The sequence below is a fragment of the Dendrobates tinctorius genome, unplaced genomic scaffold (assembly GCF_039654945.1).
Source record: "Dendrobates tinctorius isolate UK_male_01 unplaced genomic scaffold, ASM3965494v1 ptg000048l, whole genome shotgun sequence".
Classification (NCBI taxonomy): Eukaryota; Metazoa; Chordata; class Amphibia; order Anura; family Dendrobatidae; genus Dendrobates; species Dendrobates tinctorius.
In genome coordinates this window covers 3,792,271-3,813,773 of record NW_027361716.1, presented here as the reverse complement: position 1 = coordinate 3,813,773, position 21,503 = coordinate 3,792,271, and the positions used below count along the sequence as shown (strand labels likewise).

The 21,503-nt window shown below is 44.0% G+C and overlaps 1 protein-coding gene across 2 annotated transcripts in view; it reads right to left on the bottom strand.

The window, feature by feature from the left end:
* Window positions 1-2,425: 2,425 nt before the first annotated feature.
* METTL15 (methyltransferase 15, mitochondrial 12S rRNA N4-cytidine) overlaps window positions 2,426-21,503 on the bottom strand; it is a 435,657-nt gene continuing 416,579 nt past the window's right edge. For both annotated transcript variants that reach the window (XM_073576285.1, XM_073576286.1), the window contains exon 6: window positions 2,426-4,876. In XM_073576285.1, the coding sequence (XP_073432386.1) occupies window positions 4,434-4,876 (443 nt within the window). In that variant the 3' untranslated portion in view covers window positions 2,426-4,433. The remainder of the gene's footprint in view (window positions 4,877-21,503) is intronic.

The following is a 21,503-nucleotide window of genomic DNA, read 5'->3' as shown; positions in this document are numbered from 1 at the left end:
CCTGTCTAGTTAGTGTGGGCCCCATCATTTGCTCAGTCTATTTTCCTACCTACGTTTGTGTTTTCATCTTGTCTCACCGACAACATATGTTTGGGGGCTATCTATTCCTTTGGGGTCTGCTCTGGGGCAGTTTAGATTTCCCCTTTCTTGCTTTAGGCTTATTTAGTTCTCTGGCTGTGTCGATGCATCTAGGATCATCGTAGGTACGCTACACGGCTACTGCTAGTTGTGTGGATAGGATCAGGAGTCTGCAATCCACTTAGTTACCATCCTCTCTGGTTTTCTGTGGCTTAGCTTGGTCTTGCTTTCCTCTTCGGTGACCCAATCATAACAGTAGCCTCTGACAGTGACACCATCAGGTTGTCAGTGCTCTGTCCTTCACCGCCATAATTTAAATTCCGTCAATGACACCAGTTTTTCTTTTTCCCCTTAAGGCCCCATCTCACATAGCAAAATCACTAGCGAGATCGCTGATGCTTCACGGATTTTGTGACGCAACAGTAATCTCGCTGCATGTGACACATAGTGGTGACAAGCCTCCACGCTGGATACTGCTGATCGTGCTCGAATGTCCTGGGCCATTTTTTCATCATCAGCGTCCCGCTGGCCAGCATGCATTGCTGTGTTTGACGCCGACGAGCGACCTCGTTGGCGATGCAGAACTCAGGGATGCAGGTTGGAATCGTTCAGAATAGCTGCTGTGTGACAACGCACCAGCGGTCCTTACCAGGTCGTATCATTGTCGGGATAGCTGGTGCGTCATTGAAGAGATCTGCCTGTTTGGCAGCTTACTAGCGACCTTGTAGCGATGAACCAGCGATCCCTACCAGGTCTTATCGTTGTCGGGATCACTGGTGCGTCGCTATGTGAAACGGGACCCTTAGTCACCTAAGTCACAGCACTCTGGTGGCTAATAAAGATACTATACTAGAACAAAGTCTTACAGTTGATTTATTGGAAGAAATAAACAGTCAGCTTTTGCACTGGGATAACACTGGGTCAGAGGAGATGGGGGATATGATTAAAATGCCAAGCTGTGTTGCTAGTTCTATTAGCCTTGGTGGTAGGGGCACTGGCACTGGCAATGGTAGGAGCATCCCGAGCCAGGGAAAATCTTGAGGTGAAAATCATGTAACGGGGAAAAAGCTCAGGCCATATTATTCACAGAGGCAACTATAAACCAAGCCATGGATAATGCTACTTATAATTGAGAACTAAATTGGGGTGATGAGGAGGTGATGTCATCCTAGACAGAGAGTAGTGGAGTGAGTATTCAACAGCAGAGCTGTTGGCCTGTCAAAACATTTTTTTTTTTAAGAAAATATCTGTTCTTCTCCCACCAGATGGCTCAACTGGTATAAAAGTAAGTTATTTTCTACATTGCTGGAGTACCAATCTATTGTAGTGTTCTGGCTGTGTTGTTGGGAAATAAGCCACTGTAGTGCTAAGATATTAATGACCATCGGGAATCCATTTTGGTAGCCTGTCTTTAAAAACCCCTTTAAAGTGAATCTGTCACCTCATTTTTGGCCTATGAGATGTGGCCACCGCCATCAGGGGCTTACCTACAGCATTCTGTAATGCTGTAGATAAGCCCCCGATGTAACCTGAAAGAGAAGAAAAATGAGTTATATTATACTCACCCGGGGGTCCAGTCCGATGGGTGTCGCGGTCCGGCGCCTCCCATCTTCAAGCTATGACATCCTCCTTCTTACTTCTGCCGCTGCTCCTGCGCAGGCATACTTTATCTGCCCTGTTGAGGGCAGAGTAAAGTACTGCAGTGCGCAGGCGCTGGGAAAGGTCAGAGAGGTCCGATGCCTGCGCACATGGCCGTAAGCGCCATTTAAATGCCGCAGCATTTGACAGCGGCACTTAACTAGTTAATAGCCGCAGGTGGATCGCGATTCCACCGGCGACTATTGTGGGCATATGTCAGCTGTTCAAAACAGCCGACATGTCCCGGAAAAGATGTGGGCTCACCGCCGGAGCCTACATCAAAGGGAAGGATACAGGCATCGGCATACTATTACGCCCGATGTTGGTAAGGGATTAATTTAATGATTAAAGCATTTATTTAAATAACACAATTTACATGGTAGCAGGCATAACCATAAAAATATTTGCCTTGAATTTCTTAAAAACTGTGAATCGAGTTGTGGTTAAGAAAAACAATTAGGTGAAAAATATTTGTAGATCCAGTGGCTCTGTAAAAAAACCCTCTAATTTTACTTATTTTTACAACAGTATGTTTCCCGAGTTATCCGGAGATGTGTCATCCATCAAAATGTATCCACTCATTGTAACTGAGAAATGCATTTTACCTAAAAACTGGTATGCAAATAAACTATATAATATGAATGTGTTTGCTTTTATGTTGGCTAGACTCCAATATTGAAATATTTTGACATTTCATTTTTTCTTAAGCTGATGGTTTTGGGAAAGAATATACATATTACTTTATTTCACCAAGCTTTCTTACAGGTTACACATGACAAATAACATGCAACAATCTCAATGGTTGTGTGATTGGAGCGATAATATCCAGTGTTCATCAAGTCTGTAGTTTAGAAAAGGCAAATAAGAGTTTCATAATAAGTAGGAAAATATTTGTGTGTACGTATGCTGTTGAGATAAACTCTACCAGAAATTGTATTACAAATTTTATAAAGAGTAGAAGATCTAATAAACCCTTAATTAAACATGGTAAATAAATTAGCTGGATTATGATGTGCACGGTGGTTTTATCAGGGTCCAGCTGCAATTCTTTGTGTCCACCAGACGACATGCTTTCGAGTGACCACTTTTAATTCCACTGAAAACTTTTCTATCATTACGGACATATCAGCCCAAACGAAATTGATGCTAATGACAAATTATTAGTTTCAAATCTGGAAGTCGTAGGGGAATAGTGGGTGATCTACGCTCCTGGAGTACAACCGATCAAGGAGTCAGATAAAGATAATAACAGTGTGGCTTATTCACTATGCATTTCGAAGTACAGGGTGGGCCATTTATATGGATACACCTGGGTGGGCCATTTATTAAGTTGGAAGCAAAAAAGGTCCAACTTCAAAATTGCCGCCATGGTCACCATCCATCTTGAAAAGATTCCCCCTCCCATATACTAATGTGCCACAAACAGGAAGTTGATATCACCAACCATTCCCATTTTATTTAGGTGTATCCATATACATGGCCCACCCAGGTGTAGCCATATAAATGGCCCACCCTGTATTACAACTTCTTCAGGAAAACAACAGATAGTTTTGAAGCTTCAAAGAGTTGGTATCCATTGGACATTTGGACCCTGATATACATTTAAACCATGTACAGTGCCACCAATTTTTGTTGTATGGAAGTCCTGAAGGAGTCAATGTGGCTCTGAAACACTTTGACAATAAACCTGCATCTCACTTCCGTTATTGGATTGTCGTTACTCCAGTAAGCGTGGAATAACTTCCATTTACTCGACATTAATTCTACCTAATTGTCTGGTTACTGCTAACACAAAAAAACTTCTGAGGGTGGCTTCAAACCCAGCTTTAAGATAAAAAATAAATGCAATTTTTTATGTATTTTTGTAGCCACATCCAGAATAGTGTCCACCAAAACGAAGAAGCCCTTTATTTACATTTTATATGTCTTTTTTAATACACTTCTCGACTCAATAAACTGTATTGGTGTTTTCCATAAATATGTTTTGCGAAACGATCCTAAGGCAGTCAGCCCCCTTTAAGCCACTGACCGACTTCACTCCAAGACAGCACGCTGCTGCTCAAGTCACAATCTATGGCGCTGACAGATGAAGTAGTTGAGATAGCTTCAGACAAGCAAGTATCCAATGTCGTTATTTCTCAAGAGCAGAAAGTACAAAACTAAATAAATTCTATGTTAAATACATAATTTTGACAAAGAAAAAACAACTAAATTGAAAAATATCTAAGGTGGTTTTCTGGGATTCATTACTGGCTTGCCTACATAGACAATACCTTCTTCTGATCGTCCGCTATTGAGAAAGCTTCCTGTTGTTTGGACCGAAACATTGCATTTTGGGCTTAATTAAATAGCTCTTTTTTTTCACTACAAACAGTGTGCTGCCTCCAATTTTTCTGGATTTTTTTTTCAATATTAAACCCAGCTATACTCACACTACCTCTCTGCTGCCGCCCCGATTTTGGCTGACAGACTGCAGAAATGATGTCATGACTATGTAACCACTGCAGCCAATGATTGGACTCTGTTACACTTGTCTACACAACCATCATCTCAGAGACATGTAATTGGTTCGCTGTAGTTGTGATATCGCCTCTGCAGCCTGTCACTAAAGACTAGGGCAGCTGCAGAGAGGCAGTGCTGCAAGCCTGTACTCAAAACTTAATCCAGGACAACCTCTCTGGTGCAGATTATAGAAAATTAAATAAACAAAATATATATTAATATATTTTTACAGCAGCTCGGAGTTTTGCAGACCTTCCTCGTGGATTTTCAAGAACATCCTGGTACTCAGGTGTAAGAACCTTTCGTTGTAGAATTTTCCACGGGTGATTATGCGGAGGATTTGGGAACTGTTCAACATCATCATCATCAATTTCTGTAAATTCCCTACTGCCTTGTCTAATTCTATGTCTAGCACTTAGATTTGGCTTTTCGTCCATGGGTATTCCACACAGAAATCTCTTAACTATTCGGTCTTCTAAGGAATGGAATGAAATGGCCACAAGTCTCCCTCCTGGTCTCAGAATCTTCTGAGCTGCCTGAAGACCTGCATGGAGCTCGTTCAGTTCATCATTCACAAAGATACGGAGAGCTTGAAATGTTTTGGTTGCCACGTGTGCTGGACGTTGAAGCAGATCTTTACGATTATAAAGACAAACACCTGAAAAACAAAACGTAGAAAATATAATCACAAGCTTTGAATCCTTTTAGATACCAAAATATAGATATTCTTTGACATCTTGGTCTATAAAATGTATCTTATCCAGGTAAATAACATTTTAAACTTAAGTTCATTATTTATGATGAAATCTGCATAGCTGCAATAGCAGTTTGGCTATCACAATTTTGGTTAGGATTTGCATGTAATGATTATGGACACCTTTGACATGGAAAAATTACTACAATAACACTAAGTTCCATGCTGCAATCTTCATGCCTTCATACTCAGGTTATTATCACGTGGGAGTGTCATTCCAGTAATACAAAAGGTACAATATTAGTGAGCACTCTGGTAGGCGAGGTGTCGGTGGAATGGGCTGGGAAGCCCCTGTTGATAGAGAATCAAAAGTTCACCGTACACGCTTGAAATTAATGATGAAGGTATTTATTACGGTCCATATAACAGAACCAATGGTTCATGGGAGCAAAGCAAGTTATCCTACACAAAGCGATTAAAATAACAGATGTTTCGACCCATCCCAGGACTCACTCTTTGAGTCGCTGTATCTATTAGGTAGGAGCATAGTCAAGAATAGGGAATGTCTTCGGAGGTCCACACAAGGAGTGCTTAGTATGGTGGTTGCCAGTAAATCTGGTGACCTGAAGATCAGAGTCAGAATAGAAGCGCTCCCACGCCTTGCTGATGTGCCAGCACTTGCACATTACAGGGTGGGCCATTTATACGGATACACCTAAATAAAATGGGAATGGTTGGTGACATCAATTTCCTGTTTGTGGCACATTAGTATATGGGAGGGGGAAAACTTTTCAAGATGGGTGGTGACCATGGTGGCCATTTTGAAGTCAGCAATGTTGGATTGCATCTTTACAAATGGCCTTGTACTACTACTTGCCTTATACTATAAGATCTCTGCTTAGTCAAGTACGGAGGCCTTTCTAAGTACATTCTATCGTTTGAACCCCCCTTTTTGTGCCTGCTTAGTTAGTGTTGCTCTGTTTTGTATTTTATGATATATGTTTATTTGCTTAAATAAAATGTATTAGTATTGTCTAAAGATACTCTCTAATCCCCTTCTTGCTAGAATCAGCCTATCGGGGTTTGTTGATATCTATACTGTGGTTTGTTTTTTTTACTTTTTACCAATCCCATTTCTCAGGGAAATCTTGGTGTTTAATGTTATATGGACTGTAATACATACCTTCATCATTAATCTCAAGAGTGTACGGTGAATCTTTGATTCTCTATTCCAGTAATACAGGCTGGATTTGAAATCTGAGTACTTCCAGGGTATTTCTATCTTCAATGATCTTCATGTTCTTTCATCCTTTTGTACAACCTATTTACTCTGTCCTACCGAAGATACTTTCTGCCATCTCTAAGGCTATTTTCACACTGGCGTTCTACAGGGCTGCGGATGGCAGCCTTCTTCCTCCGTTAAGTTACACCCACTGCCGCACCTCTTCCTTCAGCTCTGCCTACGTCTGCATGCGTCCTGCATACCCTATCTTTAACACTGGGTACGCAGGCCATGCGGATGGCTCCGCATATGTGGCGCCACTGAGGGTCCAGTCATCACAGAAGTACTGCACCTCACCCACAGAGGTGTGGTATCCCACAACCAGGTAAGGTGGAGACACCCGACCAGATTCCAACACCCACATCCCACACACACCAGTAGTGTAGCAGAGCACCCTTTATGGCCCCTGCTTGAAACACGAAGAGTGCTGGGAGGTGGGCGGAGTGTAGCTTAAAGCAGGAGCGTTACAAGGAAGTTAGGAAGAGATCCCTCTGAGGGACGGAAGGAGAAGGACGCGTCTGCAGCAGCTCTTCAGATTAGAGGCTGCTGGACTGATTGTATTATTAGGAAAGCTCCCTAAAGGAGAGAAGGTTATTCTGGGACACGGTTGGAGCATACTCCCCGTGGGTCCCTTCTCCATACTGACTACAGGTCAGGTGGAGGGAGAAACTGGTTGCAAAGGGAAAAGCCCCTAGCCTAGTTAGCGTTCCTCAGGGCGCAACTAGCAAGCAGATAGCTTTGGTTACTTTATGGACCATCGTCCCTACCACGGTTAGTACGACTGGAAAGGCAGCTATATAGGATCACAGAAACTGAAGATTACACGTTCTCTGACAGGATTCGCAGCTGCTGGCCCAGAACGATAAGTGCTGGAAAGGAAGGAAGGCGTTAAAGCAGCATATTGTGTGGAGTCGGCCAAGAAAGGTACATACTGACAGGGAAGGCTGGAAGGGTGTACTTCATCTTATCTGGAAGTTGTCTGTACCCCTCACATGGAGAACGCAGCAATGAAGCGGGCATCTGTACTGCAGACAGAACTGTGAGTAAAGCCCATTGGAACTACATGCAATTGTGTCTTCTACCTTCTCTCTGCGCCTCTCACCCAGCACTGCAACATCCTCCACTTCACACTACCTCACCAGCTATAACCTCATCTCAACTGCCCTGGGACTACAGCTCTAACTGTGGAGAGCTTTTACAACTCTGCTGCACCACAACATCTGTCCCAATGAAGCAACACTGCAGCGCTGGTCACTCTGACCAGAAACCACAGGTGGCATCACGAATTTCTGCATATAAACTTTATTCTCATCTAATTACTGCCATTTTACATGACTGCCTGGGGCACTGCCACTGTGACATATCCCTTTAAGACGACCGGCCCAGTAGCGAGCATCCAACGACCCCCCTAGGGCTCGTCACGAGTCGTTTTGACGCTGCGCCAACTGCAACAAAACGCAACATGTTGCGATTGACGCAGTTCAGCGCAGTGTCAAAACGATGCATGCAGAGGCATTCGCATACATCCGCATGGCCTGGGTACCCAATGTTAAAGATAGGGTACGCAGGATGCATGCAGACGTAGATGGAGCTAAAGGAAGAGGTGTGGCAGTGGGCGGGGCTTAATGGAGGAAGAAGGCTGCTATCCGTAGCCCTGCCGAACGATAGTGTGAAACTAGCCTAATGCTGTTAAAATCTATATAGAACCTTCTCTCCTCTCTGCTGCTATCTGTTTCAGCCAAAATCGAGCAGCTCCATTAAAATTTTAACTTTTTTTTTAAAAAGCAGGCAGCTACATAAACTACTAACAGCCACTCTTCTGTACTTCTGTATACAGTAAACTGGAAGACATCTTTTACTGAAGATTATATAGAAAGTTGCTTAGAGAGGTACTCTGGGGAGATTAAAAAAATGTACTGTCCCTGCCCTCATAAACTATAAGGATGAGATGCCCACTGCACTTTAATTATATTTGTAAGACTTGTAATTCCGTGTTACAGCAGCTGCACTTCACTGCTCCCCCCTCCTGACTGGGACCTTAGGTACACACCTGTGTTTAGGTCTCCACTATAACAGCCAGACTGAGAAGAGGGAGTCCCTGTTCTCTACAAAAAAACAGCGATTATCATGAGACTGGCTTATTACAGGAGTGTGAAGCTCCATGCTGTTATGTCCCATATGGGAGGGGTGAGTAGTGAGGAGCAGCTTCTGTCACAACAGCCCCCTGATAATGTCTTCCTGTCTGAAGTCCAATGTGAAGAGGTGTGGCCGGGGCATGGCCTGATCATGGGTTTTAGTAGCAGTAGCCAGCCCCCAGAAAATGTCTCCTTCACTGCAGGGCTACTAATAGGGAGCAGGCCAAAGCTCACACCACACCACCTCACCTCAGACTGCAGACATTATCAGGGGACTGGTGTGACAGAAGCTGCTTTTCACAGCACTGCTGACCCCCACCTGGGACATTACAGAAGTGTGCAGTTCCATGCTGTTTCTCTGTATAGAAAAGGAGGTGTGGTCAAGCCCCATCTTCTCAGGCTGGATGCCACTCACAGCGGGAGGTGAACACTGGTGTGTGAGTTAAGGTCCCAGGCAGCAGGGGGAGCAGTGAAGAGCAGCTGCTGTCAAAGGGAATTACAAGTGTTATAAAGATAATTAAAGCGCACTGGGCATCTCATCTTTATAGTTTATGAGGGCAGGGGCAGTACAAAAAAATGCTATATCACACGAGTACCTCTTTAAATTTGCATTTAGAAAGCAAATGAAAGAGTAAAAATATCTGGGCGAAGGTGTAAATAGCCTTTAAAACCATTAATATTCTTGGAATTTGGATAGGGGACGGAGAGGGGGCATTATCAAACAAACAAAAATTAAACTCAAATTAGGCAAAAGATCTGAGATCATTATCCCCTAATAAAGTATAATAGTTGGATATAGCATGCAAACTAGTCATGAATATAAGTGTGAAAGGAGATGAAAAAAATGAGCAAACAGTAAAAAAAAGCAACCAGGCATAGCCTAAAACTTGTGAAAACAGTAACTCTTACAAAGTAATTTTGTATTGTATTAGGGTGCTTTCACATGGTGTTTTAGTTACATGTTCAGTGGTTCCATCGGGGCTTGCGGCAGAAACCCCCGCAAAACAAGATTTGGAAGTATGCGTTGATGGGGCTATAAACTATAACGGTGGGGGCAGAGTGCAAGTTTGTGAACGTGTGCTCTGCCGTGCATCATTTTTGGGCGTATGCACCTACTGGAGGAGGACACCCAGATGCAGTCTACTATGCCTGAGTGTCCGCATCCAATAGGTGTACATGCCCGAAAAATGATGCATGTCAGAGAACACGTTCGTTCTGCCAAAACCATTATAAGTCTACGGCCCAGATGGCGCAAGTCCTGATAGGACCCACGAACATGTAACAAAACGCAATGTGAAAGCACCCTTACAGAGTGGGCTTCCGAGTGGGGAATTCTCTTCTTAAAGGTCCAAGCGCTCTTCTAGCAAGGCATATGGAAAAGAAGTATCCTTATATAAGACAACAACTTTATTGTTCATTTACAATCAATTTTAGGACATTAAACTATCCATTATGCTGAAATAATAAAAAGAAAGAGCCCCATCTTATTGGATATAGTACAAAAAAATAGTTCCTAGGATTACCTAAGAATTGCTCAACTTTTGGAACAAAATCAAAAATATAAATCCAACTAAGCTGCTGGGATTTAATATATAAACAGTGGTGAACGGATATACTCTTCATACAGTATCCTTGAACTATTTCATACATGATACACTTGAAACCTTTACTATTCAGGTCTTAAATATATATTGCATCATTGCCCACAGAAGAAAGCAGCGATTACATTAGATAAGATTATACTAGGCAATAAAAAATGTCTTAAAAATATTCCAATCAAATTATACCAGTAATAAATAACATATGACAACAACTTGGCTACATATGTCTTATTAAGAATGTGGATTGATAATGGTTATATTTTAAATAGTATATATAATATCTCTATTATCTTAGTAAAATGAAGTTCTGCTGTCCATTGTCTTATGTATCGTGATTCGTTATTATGCATGGCCAAACGAACAGATAAATCTGCACCTAATCTGGCACACAGGTGAAATCAGGCTCTTCTGACGGTTCTAGACCTAGTTTCCACACTCTAGGATCTATTGTTCTTGAGATAGTTAGATAAAGAAAATGTTATTAGAAAGCAATCATCAAGTTACAGCCAACTTCGGAACGTTTTAAGGCCCCGTCACACTAAACGATGTCCCAGCGATCCCACCAACAATCCGACATGATGGGATCGCTGGGACATCGTTAGGCTGATCGCTGGTGAGCTGTCACATAGACAGCCCCAGCGATCAGGACCAGCGACGCTGGATGCTGGTTTCTATTGTAAGCATCGGGTATCCAGGAGCCGCGCGACTCCTGGATACCCGCTGTTTACCTTGGAAACCGGCGTACACGATGGTTTCCAAGGTAAACATTGGGTATCTAGGAGCCGCACGACTACTGGATACCCGACATTTACCATGGAAACCAGCGTGTACGCCAGTTTCCAAGGTAAGCAGCGGGTATCCAGGAGCCGCGGCTCCTGGATACCCGACGTTTACATTAGCAACCAGCGTCCAGAGTCGCTGATCGCTGGTCTCTCGCTGCCACGCATAGCCATGCATGCTGGGCAGCGGGAGACCAGCAATCGAAAAACGGCCCAGGCCGATCGAGAACAATCAGCGATACCCGGCAGGGGGGCCGGTTGCTGATCCCCATCACACACAACGATCTCGCTGGCGAGATCGCTGATGTGTCACAAAATCAGCAATCTCGCTAGCGAGATCGCTTAGTGTGACGGGGCCCTTACATTGGGTTTCAGCTCTGTTGCACCTACGATTCTCAAGATGTTCATCATAAAAAGGAACTCAAATGCAATTAATTTACGGCCAAACGACTGGACCAATCTAACCCAAATTTGCCACATAGTTAAATTCGGAATCTCAGAAGGTTTTGCACCATGTTTAAGCTCTCTATTCAAGATATTCACAAAAAATCTAGGAATAGAAATGCAGATATTAATTTACAGCCAAAAAACCTGACCAATCTTCTCCAAATTTGACACACAGGTAAGTGAGGAATTTCAGAAGGTATCACACCATGCTTTAGCTCTCTAAAATCTGTTGCTAGTGACATATTCGCTTAATTCTGTATAAAAGCGTTCTCAAGATATTCACCCAAAAAACAGAATGCAGAAAAAATATTAATTACGGTAAATTCTAGACCAGGTTTAAACTCTCCTAATAAAATGGAAAAGCAAATAATTATTTTCATCCAAACAAATAGACCAATTGGCACCACACTTGGCACATAGGAAAATCAGGAGCTTCGGAAGTTTTTATTTCAGGTTTCAGCCCTCTAGAACCTACAGTTCTGATATATTTGCCAAAAAGCAGAATATGAAAGCAAATAATTTATGACCAAGCGATTGGACCAATTTGGCCAACATTTGACACATAGGTAAATCAAGCACTTTAACAGGCTTAATCTAAGTTTTAGCTCTCTAGACCTACAGTTCTCGAGACACTCACCAAAAAAACTGAACACAAAAGCAAGCATTAATTTACAACCAAGCAACTGGACTAACTGGCCCCAAGTTGTTACATAAGGAAATCAGGAACTTTGGAACAATTTACACCACATTTCAGGTCTCTAAGACCCAACATTATCATATTCACACAAATACAGAATACAAAAGAAAATATTTTTTTTACGGAAAAACCAATGGACCAATTTGCTCAAAATTCAACATATAGACCCTAGATAGCAGATATCCAGTCTAAAACTTTCCAAAATGCCTGAATAACCTATCAGTCTACAAATGTACAAAAAAATGTAATATAAAAGCAAATGTTAATTTAAATTACTTCAGGACGCCACTAGAAAGATGTAACATTTCTGAGCATAACAACTCAGATACAGTATGTTAGCTTCATGTCAGTAACAACGTTTTTAACCAAGTGCACATAGACAACAAACAGTTAAATCAAACAGACAGAAGTATTGATATTTATTTTTTTGAATTAACAAAATGTAAAATGAATGAACAAACATCTAAATCACATGAATATTTGGCGTGACCATTTGCTTTCAAAACAGCATCAATTCTTCTACGTACACTTGCACAGAGTTCAGGATTTTGTAGTATAAAGGCCTCTTTACACTTAGCGATGCACCAGCAATCCCGACAACGATATGACCCGGTCAGGATCGCTGGTACATCGCTAAATGGTCGCTAGTGAGCTGTCACACAGGCAGATCTCACAGCGATGTAGCGATGCAGCAGCAGTCGTTACTTACCTTTCAGACGCGGCGATCCTGACGTCCTCCCGCCCGTGTCCACGCGTCGCTCGTCGGCGCCAGCAGGAAGCGCCCGACGAGAAATGGAACTGGACGATCTTGCGCGATCAGCGATAATCAGCGGGGGAGCCGGTTGGAGATAAGTATCACACATAGCGATATCGCTGCTGCGTCACAAAATCGGAGACGCTTTAGCGATATTGCTATGTGTAAAGGCCCCTTTATAGTCAGGTGTATTAGTAACCAATATGACTAAACAGGAAATAATGATCATTGTTTTCATATGTAGGTTGAAGAGGTGCTTCTAAACATCTTGGAAAACCAACCACAGATCATCTTTGGATGTAGGCTTGCACAAATCTTTTCGTGTCTACATGTAATCCAGATAGGCTTGATAAGATCAGGGCTCTGTTGGGGCTGAATTATCATATGAAGGACTTCTTATTCTCTTTTCGTGAAAAATATAAACTAGGGTGAAGAACAAAGGCAGCAAGTGCTCTGGACTGAAGAGTCAAAATGTGAAATATCTGGCTATAACAGAAGACAGTTTGTTTGCCAAAGAGTTGGAGACAACAACAGTGAAGCATGGTGGAGGTTCTTACAAGTTTTGGCCTGCTTTTCAGCAAAAGAAGTTGTGGATTTGGTCAGGATTAATGGCATCTTCATTGTTGAGAAATGAATGCAGTTACTTATCCATCATGCAGTACTATCAGGGAGGCATCTGATAGGCTGAAAAATTATTTTGCATCAGGACAAAGAACCCAAACATACACAAACAATTTTACTAAAAACTATATTCAGTTTAAAGAACAAGGAGTCCTGGAAGTGATGATATAGACCCACAGAGTCATCATCATGGACCCACCTTGATCTCTATATCATTGACTCTATCTGGGATTACATGAAGAGACAGATGGATTTGTGGAATTGTACATCCACAGAAGATATGTGGCTCGTTCTCCAAGATGTTTGGAATAACCTACCTGCTCAGTTCCTTCAAAATCTGTGTGCAAGTGTAGATAAAAGAATGAATGCTTTAGAGGGTTGGTCCAAAATTAACATTTATTTTAATCTTAAATATTTACTTTAATAATCTAAAATCTTTTCTAATATACTTTAATTAAAAGGTCCCTACAGTTAACTTTCTACACTAACAGCTTTACTTATTGTTGCATCTTATGGTTAAATGACGTTTCATTTTAGAATCACCAGTGCATGCTGGGATACTTAGATGGGACGTTATCAGAGGACACAGGCTCCCTGCACAATATTTATTTTCAATCTAAAGATACATTGCACTCCTTCGCCAGTTTTAATGTAAAGTGACGAACCGACAAGAGAGCGCACAGTCAGTGCTCATTGAAAAAGAGAACATTTATGTATATTCCTTCAATGGGGGCCCTGAGTGCCGCAGGAACAGCTTAACTACAGCTTTCTTTCTCTCAAGCAGCCTCATCAAGTAGTCTAAACCTACCAAAGGAAGGAAATACCATAAACAATCCAAAAAATTGACAAAACTACCAAAGACTTCCAATTAGAAATATAAAACAGAATGCTCCAGAAGAATAAATAAATAGATAATTACTCCAATGACATCATTAATGACTTAATTGGTGTAATTATCTATATATGATACAAGAGTATTTTGTTCTACATATTCAAATAGTCACCAGGAATATCTTTCCAACAGGTGATTCTGCGGTGCCGCTGATCCCAAATCATCCTAGTTAGGGTCAGGTGATTATACAGATGCTTGGCATCTGATGCATCACTACATCCCTCTCCTTCTTGGTCACATAGCCCTTATAAAGTCTGAAGATGTGTTTCAGGTCATTGTCCTGATGCAATACATACTAGGATAGGTGTTATGATTGGGTCACCGAGAAGGAAAACAAGACCCAGCTAAGCCACAGAAAAACCAGAGAGGTTGGTAACTACGTGGATTGCAGACCCCTGATCCTAACCACACAATTAACAGTAGCCATGGAGTGTACCTACGATGATTCTAGACGCCTCGTCACAGCCGGAGGACTAAATAAGCCTAAAGCAAGAAAAGGGGAAATCTAAACTGCCCCAGAGCAGACCCCAAAGGAATAGACAGCCCCCACACATGTATTGACGGTGAGACAAGATGAAAGCACAAACACAGGTAGGAAAATAGGCTGAGCAAACGATGGGGCCCACACTAACTAGAAAGGACAGGAAAGGAAAGATACTGTCTGCAATCACACCAAAAAAAACTTGCAAAAATGTCCAACAATTCTATTCTAATAGCAAAAAAATCCCTGAAGTCACTAGACTTCTCCCACTATATCGGCACTCTGGCATATTCTGAGAACAGAGCAAAAAGAGGACAATCTAATAAGGGACAAAAAGCAAACTGGCACATACAGTGACATAAGAATGGAAATTCAGCAGAGCCCCAGCCGGGGCTGGCTGACCACACAAAAAACTGAATAGACCAAACCAAATCAAATGTGAACATTAGCAGAGAACACTTAGCTTGAGAAGGCAGGAACTGAACTGGAAACTAAGACCTCAGGAGGCAGGAAAAAATCACCAGCATGGGAATAGGGAGTCGGCTGTCTTAAATCCAGTCTGAGACTCCAGATGTCCAATCCTCATCCTCATTATCAGGTGGCAGGTCTCTGTTAATTACATCAGCTTCATGACCTCCTGCCTCCACCAGAGGGAGCCCGGAAAGAGAACTCACAACTCCTCTTTCAGCACAACCAGCTCCCTCACCAGAAACCAGAGGCAGACCAGAAAATGAGTTCACAACAGATAGGGATGAGGGGGCAATGCATACCAGGATAGGGATGAGGGGGCTATGCATACCAGGATAGGGATGAGGGGGCTATGCATACCAGGATAGGGATGAGGGGGCTATGCATACCAGGATAGGGATGAGGGGGCCATGCATACCAAGATGGGGATGAGGGGGCCATGCATACCAAGATGGGGATGAGGGGGCTATGCATACCAGGATAGGGATGAGGGGGCCATGCATACCAGGATAGAAATGAGGGGGCTTTGCATACCAGGATAGGGATGAGGGGGCCATGCATGCCAGGATAGGAATGAGGGGGCCATGCATACAAGAATAGGGATGAGGGGGCCATGTATACCAGGATAGGGATGAGGGGACATGTATACCAGGATAGGGATGAGGGGACCATGTATACCAGGATAGAGATGAGGGGGCCATGTATACCAGGAATACCAGGATAGAGATGAGGGGGCCATGTATACCAGGAATACCAGGAAGGGGGTGAGGGGACCATGTATACCAGGATAGGAGATATTAGTACAGAATTGACCACATTTTTGCTTCAATTTTTTTTCTAATTTCCTCCTCTAAAACCTAGGTGCGTCTTATGGTCCAGTGCATCTTATAGTCCAAAAAATATGGTAATGGTGTGGGCTCTGCCTCGCTGAAATACAGTCATTTTTAACTACCACATAAAGGGGTGGAAGCTTTGTACTCTCACATGCAGAAGGATAAACTGAGTCACTCCCTGGAGATGGTAAATAGTTTAAAAGTGCACTGCGCTGTAGACACTTTGAGCAGCTAAGGACAATACATGTCTTTTGTGGCACATTGAATTATCCCAGGCCCAGACAATGGATGACGTTCAGTTATTGGCAAATTGATAATGATGACGATGACACAGCAAGTGGGGGGTTGAAGTGGAAAACTAACATAAGTGAATTACAGTCATGCTGGTGAGCATGGCAAACTGCATCCTTGAACACTCACGGGATGAGAAACATTTTGCTTGCATCAGTTAGAGACTTAACTATTGTATTCCAAAACTTTTAGACCCTTGCTACAAAAGTAAAATGAGGGGATTTTTTTCCCGCTTCCGAAAGGGAGTCAATATTGGTGCACTAACAGGATAATATGTGTTTCCTGCTCAGCAAGGCTTTCACATATCACATGTCTGTCCAGAAGCACTGTGTCAACTCCATGTAGAGCTAGCACTCCCCGCTGACACAACCTATTGCCCATAAGCAGAGAGTCACAGACTGAACAGTCTGGTTCGGTCATAAATCGACTGGGTCCTTTTTCTGGCACATACCCTGGGCTCTAGCCCCATCGACTCTTGAGTAAGCAGCCTGGACAGTGGCAAGAACTGAGTTTTCCAAGAGCATACTGTCTTGTCTAGCCAGCAGTGTAGGGTATTCAGTGTGGCAGGTAGCTTTGTCATGCACAAGGAGATTGAATTGTCCTTCACAAGTTTGAAAACCTTATATTTTAACCTTTTTATGATATTTGTTGTAATAATACGTCCCTGTGCCCTGGGCCTATCTGACCAGGGACCTATTATGACATCACGATTTCCCACGCACATGGGCTATGCGTGGGCGATCGCCGCCGGGTGTCAGCTGATTCTAACAGCTGACTCCCGGCACTAAGTGCCAAGAGTGGTCCCACACCCCCTAAATACTGTGATCAAAAGTGATTGCAGCATTCCGGGAGCTGCAGAGGGCTGATAGCCCCTCTGCTTTTGGATCGGAGACCTCGCGGCATGATGCGCAGTCCCAATCGTTACCATGGTGACAAGATGTCGTTATATTCAGGTCACCAGAGCTAGAAAACTTGTTGATCAAGCCCAGTGCATGATGAGCAAGCTTCTCTTGTCAATGCAGAGCTGACAGTTTCTACAGCATGGGAATGTGGTTTTGAGCACCATGAAGGGTGCAATTTTTATAATTGTGTCACTTTGGGGTATTTTCTATCATATAGACCCCTCAAAACCACTTCAAATGTGAGGTGGTCCCTAATAAAAAATGGTTTTGTAAATTTTGTTGGAAAATGAAAAATCGCTGGTCAAATTTTAACCCTTATAACTTCCTAACAAAAAAAATGTTGGCTCCAAAATTGTGCTGATGTAAAGTAGACATGTGGGAAACGCTATTTATTAGCTACTAGATGGTGGCCCGATTCTAATGCATCGGGTATTCTAGAATATGTATGTAGTTTATTTATGAAGTTTTAATAATAATGCAACCCCAATCGTGATATGCATGGTCATCTCACCCCCCAATCCTGATATGTATGGTTCTCTCACCCCCAACCTGATATGCATGCTACCCCTCAACCCCCTATCCTGGTATGCATGGTCCTCTCACCCCCCAATCCTGGCATGCATGGTCCTCTCACCCCCCAATCTTGATATGCATGGTACCCCTCCCCCCCATCCTGGTATGCAGGGTCCCCTCACCCCCCAATCCTGATACGCATGGTCCCCTCGCCCCCCAACCCTGGAATGCATGGTCCTCTCACCCCCCCTTTCCTGGTATGCATGGTCCCGTCACCCCCCTTTCGTGGTATGCATGGTCCCCTCATGCCCCAATCCTGATATGCATGGTCCTATCACCCCCCAATCTTGATATGCAAGGTACCCCTCACCCCCCAATCCTGGTAAGCATGGTCCCTTCATCCTCCAATCCTGGAACGCATGGTCCTCTCACCCCCCAATCCTGGTATGCATGGTCCCCCTCACCCCCCTTTCCAGGTATGCATGGTCCCGTCACCCCCCTTTCCTGGTATGCATGGTCCCCTCACCCCCCTTTCCTGGTATGCATGGTCCCCTCACCCCCCTTTCCTGGTATGCATGGACCCATCAACCCTCTTTCCTGGTATGCAAGGCCCCCTCACCTCCCTTTCCTGGTCTGCATGGTCCCGTCATCCCCCTTTCCTGATATGCATGGTCCTCTCACCCCCCAATCCTGATATGTATGGTTCTCTCACCCTCCAATCTTGATATGCATGGTACCCCTCACCCCCCAATTCTGGTAAGCATGGTCCCCTCACCCTCCAATCCTGGAATGCATGGTCCTCTCACCCCCCAATCCTGGTATGCATGGTCCCCCTCACCCCCCTTTCCAGGTATGCATGGTCCCTTCAACCCCCTTTCCTGGTATGCATGGTCCCCTCACCCCCCCTTTCCTGGTATGCATGGTCCCATCAACCCTCTTTCCTGGTATGCATGGCCCCCTCACCTCCCTTTCCTGGTATGCATGGTCCCGTCATCCCCCTTTCCTGGTATGCATGGTCCCCTCACCTCCCTTTCCTGGTAAGCATGGTCACCCTCACCCCCTTATCCTGGTATGCATGATCACCCTTACCCCCCTATCCTGGTATGCATGGTCACCCTCACCCCCCCTTTCCTGGTATGCATGGTCACCCTTCCCCCCCATTGGTGGTATGCATGGTCCCCCTCACCCCCCTTTGCTGGTATGTATGGTCACCCTCACCCTCCTTTCCTGGTATGCATGGTCCCCCTCCCTCCCCCCATTGCTGGTATGCATGGTCCCCTTCCACCCCATTGCTGGTATGCATGGTCCCCCTCACCCCCCTTTCCTGGTAAGAATGGCCACCCTCACCCCCCTTTCCTGGTATGCATGGTCCCCCTCCCCCCATTGCTGGTATGCATGATCCCCCTCCCCCCCATTGCTGGTATGCATGGTCACCCTCACCCCCCTTTCCTGGTATGCATGGTCCCCATACCCCCCAATGGCTGGTATGCATGCCCCCCCTCTCCACCCCATTGCTGGTATGCATGGTCCCCCTCACCCCCTTTGCTGGTATGTATGGTCACCCTCACCCCCCTTTCCTGGTATGCATGGTCCCCCTCCCTCCCCCCCATTGCTGGTATGAATGGTCCCCCTCACCCCCTATGCTGGTATGCATGGTCCCCCTCACCCCCCCTTTCCTGGTATGCGTGGTCTCTGTTAAAAAAAAATAGTTATATACTCACCTTCCGACAGCCTCTGATCTTTCCACGCGCCCAGCCTCGCGGTCCCAGTAAGGCACTGCGCGAAACACCACTGATGACGTCGCACTCTCGGTCTAAGGCGCAAGGCATTACTGGGACCGCGAGGCCGGGCGCATGGAAAGAAGATCGGAGGCTGTCGGAAGGTGAGAATAACTTTTTTTATTTTAATTCTCTTTTTTACAGATCAAGGCCTGCCGCCCCCATTGAGCGCTGCGCCCGCCGCTGATTGGTCGCGGCCTGGCGATTTCGGTTACAGACAGACATGATACAGCGTTTATATATATATATATATATACAGTGCCTACAAGTAGTATTCAACCCCCTGCAGATTTAGCAGGTTTGATAAGATGCAAATAAGTTAGAGCCTTCAAACTTCACACAAGAGCAGGATTTATTAACAGATGCATAAATCTTACAAACCAAAAAGTTATGTTGCTCAGTTAAATTTTAATAAATTTTAAACATACAAGTGTGGGTCAATTATTATTCAACCCCTAGGTTTAATATTTTGTGGAATAACCCTTGTTTGCAATTACAGCTAATAATCGTCTTTTATAAGACCTGATCAGGCCGGCACAGGTCTCTGGAGTTATCTTGGCCCACTACTCCATGCAGATCTTCTCCAAGTTATCTAGGTTCTTTGGGTGTCTCATGTGGACTTTAATCTTGAGCTCCTTCCACAAGTTTTCAATTGGGTTAAGGTCAGGAGACTGACTAGGCCACTCCAACACCTTGATTTTTTGCCTCTTGAACCAGGCCTTGGTTTTCTTGGCTGTGTGCTTTGGGTCGTTGTCTTGTTGAAAGATGAAATGACGACCCATCTTAAGATCCTTGATGGAGGAGCGGAGGTTCTTGGCCAAAATCTCCAGGTAGGCCGTGCTATCCATCTTCCCATGGATGCGGACCAGATGGCCAGGCCCCTTGGCTGAGAAACAGCCCCACAGCATGATGCTGCCACCACCATGCTTGACTGTAGGGATGGTATTCTTGGGGTCGTATGCAGTGCTATCCAGTCTCCAAACGTCACGTGTGTGGTTGGCACCAAAGATCTCGATCTTGGTCTCATCAGACCAGAGAACCTTGAACCAGTCTGTCTCAGAGTCCTCCAAGTGATCATGAGCAAACTGTAGACAAGCCTTGACATGACGCTTTGAAAGTAAAGGTACCTTACGGGCTCGTCTGGAACGGAGACCATTGCGGTGGAGTACGTTACTTATGGTATTGATTGAAACCAATGTCCCCACTGCCATGAGATCTTCCCGGAGCTCCTTCCTTGTTGTCCTTGGGTTAGCCTTGACTCTTCGGACAAGCCTGGCCTCGGCACGGGAGGAAACTTTCAAAGGCTGTCCAGGCCATGGAAGGCTAACAGTAGTTCCATAAGCCTTCCACTTCCGGATGATGCTCCCAACAGTGGAGACAGGTAGGCCCAACTCCTTGGAAAGGGTTTTGTACCCCTTGCCAGCCTTGTGACTCTCCACGATCTTGTCTCTGATGACCTTGGAATGCTCCTTTGTCTTTCCCATGTTGACCATGTATGAGTGCTGTTCACAAGTTTGGGGAGGGTCTTAAATAGTCAGAAAAGGCTGGAAAAAGAGATAATTAATCCAAACATGTGAAGCTCACTGTTCTTTCTGCCTGAAATACTTCTTAATACTTTAGGGGAACCAAACAGAATTCTGGTGGTTTGAGGGGTTGAATAATAAATGACCCTCTGAATAAACTTTTCACAATTTAAAAAAAAAAAATAAACAAAGAAATAACATTCTTTTTTGCTGCAGTGCATTTCACACTTCCAGGCTGATCTACAGTCCAAATGTCACAATGCCAAGTTAATTCCGAATGTGTAAACCTGCTAAATCTGCAGGGGGTTGAATACTACTTGTAGGCACTGTATATATATAGATTTTGTGTGACATAACTATAATTTAAGTGCATAGAAATTCAAAGTTTGAAAATTGTGACATTTTCAAAATTTGTGCCAAATTTCCTTTTTTTCTCAAATAAACACAAGTCAAACTGAAGAAATGTTACCATTATCATGAAGGACAATATGTCTTGAAAAAACATTCTCAGAATCCCTGTGATTCATTAAAGCGTTCTAGAGTTATAACCTCATAAAGTGACAGTGGTCAGAATTGTAAAAATTGGCCCGGTCA